Consider the following 7033-nt stretch of genomic DNA (forward strand, 5'->3'; position numbering starts at 1 on the left):
TTTGCTGTACATTTTCTTATAACTTTAAGAAGATATTACCCAGAGGCTAGTAATAGTTTGTATAATTACTTTATCTTACTTAATAAATTAGAAGGAGCTTGGTTGATACATTAAATATTTGTTTCATTAAAAGATAATCTTACTAAAAACAAGAGGTAGCAGCAATAATTTTAATAAACTATATTTTCTAATCACAGCTTTTCTATATATTTTTTTTAAATTTAATACAATAACAAATTGGCTTTACATTTGGGCTACCATTGGGGAGAAAGCATGTTGCAATATTAAAAATCTACTAGTACGGCTATGTTCTCCGTTCTTTCTGTAATGTCAGATGCTGATATTTGCCCTAAGTAGTTTCTTTTACTTTGGGGCTGGCCTGGCCAACCTGTGGCTCTCCAGGGGGTATATGTATCAAGCTGAGAGTTTTCCGGCGGGTTTGAAAAGTGGAGATGTTGCCTATAGCAACCAATCACATTCCAGCTATCATTTTGTAGAATGCACTAAATAAATGAGAGCTAGAATCTGATTGTTTTTTCAAACTCTCAGCTTGATACATTTACCCCCAGGTGTTGTGAAACTACATACACCAGAATGCATTGCCAGTAGATAGCCAACTGAAGGCTGGTGAAGCATGCTGGGACATGTAGTTTCACAACACCTGGAGAGCCACAGGTTGGCCAGGCCTGTTTTGGGGTGAAGATGGATCATAGCGACATGCAAAGAACTGAAATAAAAATGTCCTCTAGCTTTGTCTCTAAAGGCTTCTTTCTCCATCCATTGGAACCTATAGCCCGCCTTTTAAATAACATATAAAACCATATAATTTAATTTGGTGAAACACCAGTAGCGATATAAAATTGCAGCATGCTTTAACATGATAAATAAATCTGACATCCATTTCTTGCTCATTCAATTAGACTGGAACCAAACTAGCTACGGCTTACCAACACCAAACGAGAGGAACGAGTCGAGCATGATCCTTCCGTTGGTTCTGCAGTACTTGTGCCCGACTTATATATCTGTTGTTGGGCTAGGAGCCATAGCCGCCGCCGTTATGTCCTCTGCAGACTCGTCACTTCTGTCAGCCAGTTCCATGTTTGCCTACAACATCTACAAGAAGATGATAAGGAAAAGAGTAAGTTATGTTCTCTTATTATACAAAGTGATAGATTACTCACCCTGCAAATCAGTGCAATCTTCAGATGGTTAATATCCTATCTATTTTCTGTCGTTAACGGTCCAGAATAGAACAGTCACAGAGCTTGTACAGCAGAGTAATTGTGATTGGATGCTGAAGACCTCTCCAGGTTTTCAACCAATCCCAAAGCAGTGCAACTTGTAGCTCAAGCTGTGTGAACATGTTGCATCGGTGCCCTGATGTTGTAATACAGTGCCCAAGTTAGCTATGGACAACATTTCTGTTATGGCTCTGATGTTCAATATGTGTTATTTACCACTACCTTAAATGCTCATGAAAATATATAAAAAAGTATGGTGTGCCCTATTCCAGGTGAACATCAACCTTTGAAAAGAATGAACGACAAGATAGTTGTTTGCAGTGTTTACCCAGTTTTTCACTACAAACAGTTGTTTTTTGTTTTTGCTTTTCTATATATGATGAGTAATTTGCACATATTTTTATATTTAATCCCCATAGTATGAGAGTATATTATATATTGTTTTGTATTTTAAAATTTTCTAAAAATGCAAATATTTAGATATCCACATGCTAGTTAACTAAATGCAAATCTATAATTAGTAACTTTGTAGAGGAAAACCATAACCAAAATATACTTTAATATGCATGTAAAAATGTACAAACCGCTCAAGTCTTTAAATGGGTTGTCCTAATTTGTACAACCCCTCCTTAATGTAACCCCCTCTGTTACCTGAAGGTGAGAGCCGGCAATTCTAACACTCCTTTGATGTCACTAATCCCAGATAGATCCTGCATGCATGCAGAGCAGTAGCATTGCTATGAGGTCTATTGCTATTTTCGCTGGTGATAGGGCTAATGTTCTCTTTGCCCAATACATTAATGCGGTTAACATTCTTACTGCTGGCGATAAACCCGCCGGTGGTAAACAATTTACCAGTTGTTGCCAAGCCCGCCCCGTGCCTTTGGATAAGGAAGCCTAATTATAAAGTATCTCAGGAATAAAACCATTTTAAAAATGCTTTATTCTTTGAATAAAACATTTTTTAATGCTCACATGTTTTTATTGTTATTTTTTTAAAATGATACTAAATATTAACTAATTTTGAAATTGTAATTTATTTTACGAAGTGGATCTGATAGCTCAAATCTGGGTTTCAGTTCTACTGCGTACATGTGCCAGTCGGTGAACTGACTCACGAATACACACTGTTAAGGAAAGTGGCCCGGGGAAGCTGTAACGCCAGAGCAGTTGCTGAAGCCCCAGCTGAATTGGCAGTGTGTATATATATATATATATATATATATTATTTTTTTAAATAAATTCCATCAAAAGGTTTTTTTGTTGTCCTTCAAGGTTAGCTTGGTTAATAGTAATAGAAGCATTAATGCTGTGTACTCCTTGGTCTTATTCATATGGGTGTTTTTAGACACAGTGAAGCTGTGATCAGTCACAGTGAACATGTGTGGAAGAGAAGACCTTCAGAAATGAGGAGAGATCATGCAAGCAATTTGGTTAAGAGAAGCTTTCCTAAATTTAGTAGGACACATGAGGTGGAGGAGATATTTATGTTTAACTATTCACAGCAATGAATGGTTTCTTTCTTGCATTTTTTCATAGGCATCCGAAAGAGAAGTCTTGTGGGTCATGCGTCTCTCGATGGTCGTGCTGGGCTCTGCGGGTACTGGGCTGGCATTCCTCTCCAACTCCGTGTACGACCTCTGGTTCCTGAGCGGGGAGCTGGTATACGCCGTCTTATTTCCACAACTCTGCTGCGCCCTTTTCGTTCCCAGCACCAACACCTACGGCTCAGTGGCCGGATTTTTCCTGGGCTTTGGTCTTCGGCTCCTGGGAGGAGAGAACTCCTTAAAGATTCCGCCAACCCTCCACTACCCGGGATGCATCCTTGTAGATGATGTCTACGTTCAATTATTTCCCTTCAAGACGTTTACTATGTTGGTTAGTCTGATCACCATCATCGTTACTTCGCATCTGGCGCGGTTTTTGTTTATGAAGAAAATACTGCCTATTGAGTGGGACGTGCGCAATGTATTTAGGAAAGTGCCGCCTGATCCCTCTGAACTTGAACATGAACTGCAGGTCAGCCTGCGAACGCCTGAGGTCACGGACAGTCCTCGAGATGAAATCTACCAACATTTTTCCCAAAAATAACTTTATACAATAATTATACTATAATGTAAATGCGTGCACAATGATAGTCTGCTATTTAGGCAGTATGGCATTATGACTTAAGTCAGAGGTAGAACTAGTGAGCTGTGGCCCCCGGTGCACGGAGGTGGGGAGGACTAAACCTGGGCCACCGATCCTCTGCATCTGCCATGCAGCAGGCCCCATTATCTCCATGGGGACCAGTGCACTGCATCTGCCGTACCAATGGTAGTTCCTCCACTGACTTAAGTATTCAAACTTCCCTTTATGACACAACAGCAAGTCTAGTCATAGGCTGGGTGCACACTACAGACAATTTCTCCTGTAATATCGTTCATGATTTTCCCAACGGTTGAATAAAAAAAAAAGTCCCGATCAGCATGCCGATTCCTGTGTACACACTGCACATATTTTACAAGATTTACCATCATATCTGTGCTCTTCATCTGTCATAACCATCGGCTGAAAAGATAGTGACTCCGTGCGCTCCATAGAGATCTATGGACACTGCCGGTCCTGAGTGCATACACACTGCAGGATTGGAACGGCATCGTTCCATCGTTGAATGAAATCTTTAGTATGGTTTAAAAATCAAATCAAACAATACGATGTGCTTTTGAAGGATAATCGTTCATCGTGGGAGCGTACACAATAATGAGTTATCGGGCTGAATGGTTGTTTATCGTGTGATTAGCCCAATAATCAGCTGAAAACCCTGTAGTGTGTGCCCAGCCATAGGGTCTGTTCATATGTATTTGCCTCTCTCAAGGTCCATTCTGCTCTAGTGCATTTTATAGTGCATAGTGATCACTAGTGAACTAGGATTTTTACAAAATGGCAAAATAGATCATGGATTGGAACTGGTACCAGAGTATTTTATTCTATTTCAATCTTTGGTACATTGTGCTAACACACATACATGGATAATCCTATGCTTACTCCAGTGTTTGGCTGTGTCCACACTCCATTTAGGACATACAAGGTTGTAACAGACCTCACATCGGACAAATATGTCTATACCAACAGAGCTTAAATATATTCCTATAGAAACATGTTCATAGAAAGTTATGTACTTTTCATATGTCATATGGACCATAATTATTTTGTATTTTATCTATTTTTACAAGTTTATATGATTAAAACCACCAACATGTAAAATTACACAATCGATTTTCTTAAAGACTGTGCATGGCTTAACAATGAATTAGTATTTTAAAAAAATATATATATTTATAATTTTTAGATTGATGATTAAAAGGGAAATATACTTAGTATGGGGGATGTGAAATTCAAATTGACTATTATAATAATATTTGCAGCTTAGCAGTTAGAAGACATGGGGTGCAAGATGAGACTGAAATGATACAGTCCAAAAATGTACTGGTAGATTATTTGGCTGCTGTCAAAATTGGACCCTAGTGTATCCGTGTGGTAGGTAATTTAGACAAGTGAAATATTTGCCAAAATAAAAATAAAGATCATCATCATCATTTATTTATGTAGCGCCAACATATTACGTAGCGCTTTACAAATGGGGACAAACATAGTAAACTAATAAACAAACTGGGTAAAACAGACAAAGAGGTGAGAAGGCCCTGCTCGCAAGCTTACAATCTATAAGATAAAATTAAAGCACAGGAGCAATGTTATCAAACAGTATTCTAATAAAGTGTAACAGTACCAGACAATGGTTCACTATGGGGTATTGAATTGATTGATCTTCCCCGTAGCTTGTAGGATGTGGACTAGGATCACCAGGGATCAACTCGGGAGTGCCCTTGTGCCCAGCACCAGCTGCATTTGATAACACTATACCTAGACAATATTTTGGAGACCCGCTATGGTTTATTTATTGTTAGCGGCAGGAAAGATGGTGAAAAGGGGAACAATGGATGCTACAGATTGGCTAAAAATTATAACAAACAAGCCTTGAATGGACAAATGGCAGCAGTGTATGGATAATCTATTCTGATGAATCACGCCCAGTCGCTCAACTCACAAACAGCCAACTAAACACAGTAAAAATATAACACAATAATAAATAAGGTTTTTGTGGTATCATTGGTGCACGTATAACGGAGGTCATCCGGATTATAGATGCAAGTGGTTAATGTGAAGGTTGTAAATAGGTCCTACAGTGATGTTTACGGAGAGTGTAACACATTTCTCTAAAATTTCAGTCCCAATGGCGTGATGAGATCAACTTCTAACGGTGTAGAGAATGCTGTTGAAAACAAATATCTTGGCAAATATTAATAGATCCAGTTCTTTAACTGGGCAAAGGCCCATCTTTCTCAGTGTGGTAAAATAAAATTATGAAGGTCACAGACAGTTGGTCAAAATGATGTACTGATTGTAGTCCCATCAGCTCACACAACATTCCTCACAAATCTCTCACAATGTGACCGCAGTCTTTATCACATCTATCTATCTATCTATCTATCTCATATCTATCTATCTATCTATCTATCTATCTATCTATCTCATATCTATCTATCTATCTCATATCTATCTATCTATCTCACATCTATCTATCTCACATCTATCTATCTATCTATCTATCTATCTATCTATCTATCTATCTATCTCATATCTATCTATCTATCTATCTCACATCTATCTATCTATCTCATATCTATCTATCTCATATCTATCTATCTCATATCTATCTATCTCATATCTATCTATCTATCTATCTCATATCTATCTATCTCATATCTATCTATCTATCTATCTATCTATCTATCTATCTATCTATCTCATATCTATCTATCTATCTATCTATCTATCTATCTATCTATCTCATATCTATCTGATATGAGATAGATAGATATGAGATAGATAGATAGATATGAGATAGATAGATATGAGATAGATAGATATGAGATAGATAGATATGAGATAGATAGATATGAGATAGATAGATAGATAGATTGATATGAGATAGATAGATAATCTATCTATCTATCTATCTCATATCTATCTATCTCATATCTATCTATCTATCTCATATCTATCTATTTATCTCATATCTATCTATCTATCTCATATCTATCTATCTATCTCTCTAGAACAATGTAATGAGAATGGAATGTGAGATGCGGGAGAATCGCCAGCGTTCCCGGGATTCTGGGAGACCTATCCGTAATTTGGTAGAGTTGGCATGTATGATTTAATAGTGTTACAATGAAGGCAGTATGAGAAGTGGCGGTATGGAGTACCACCGTATACACCATCACTTCCTCCACTGTATATATCTCAAGATGTCCCTATTCTTGTGACACTTAACTGTTTTTACATGAAATCTCCCTCAAATGTCCTTTGACTCTCTCTCTGTCTGTTGTCTGTTGTAGCAGATAACATTGTGATAGCCTCAGTGATAGCCAACAACACTTATCCATGACAGCATTTAAATAAAGCATTTTTTGTAATAAAAAATAAACCATCAATTTTTTTTCTTTCAATTTTAAACATTTTATTTTAATGATGATGATGATGATGATGTAACTTGGGCTTCCAGCTCTACTGTGCGTGTGTAAAACGCCAAAGCTGGGTCAAGTATGTGGACTCATACGCCATCAACATTTATTTATATAGCGCCAGCAAATTCCGTAGCACTTTACAATTGGGAACAAACATTAATAAGACAATACTGGGTAATACATACAGACAGAGAGGTAAGAGAACCCTGCTCGCAAGCTTAC

At 37.6% G+C, this 7033-nt stretch overlaps 1 protein-coding gene across 1 annotated transcript in view; it reads left to right on the plus strand.

Annotated features, from left to right (window-relative positions):
• Positions 1–5967, plus strand: part of LOC142140816 (high affinity choline transporter 1-like) — a 60594-nt gene extending 54627 nt beyond the window's left edge. Inside the window, exons 7-8 of the mRNA XM_075198736.1 lie at positions 921–1138; positions 2781–5967. Coding sequence (XP_075054837.1) covers positions 921–1138; positions 2781–3332 — 770 coding nt within the window. The 3' untranslated portion in view covers positions 3333–5967. The remainder of the gene's footprint in view (positions 1–920; positions 1139–2780) is intronic.
• The last annotated feature ends 1066 nt before the right edge of the window (positions 5968–7033 follow it).

The sequence above is a fragment of the Mixophyes fleayi genome, chromosome 2 (genome assembly GCF_038048845.1).
Source record: "Mixophyes fleayi isolate aMixFle1 chromosome 2, aMixFle1.hap1, whole genome shotgun sequence".
In the NCBI taxonomy this organism is placed as follows: domain Eukaryota; kingdom Metazoa; phylum Chordata; class Amphibia; order Anura; family Limnodynastidae; genus Mixophyes; species Mixophyes fleayi.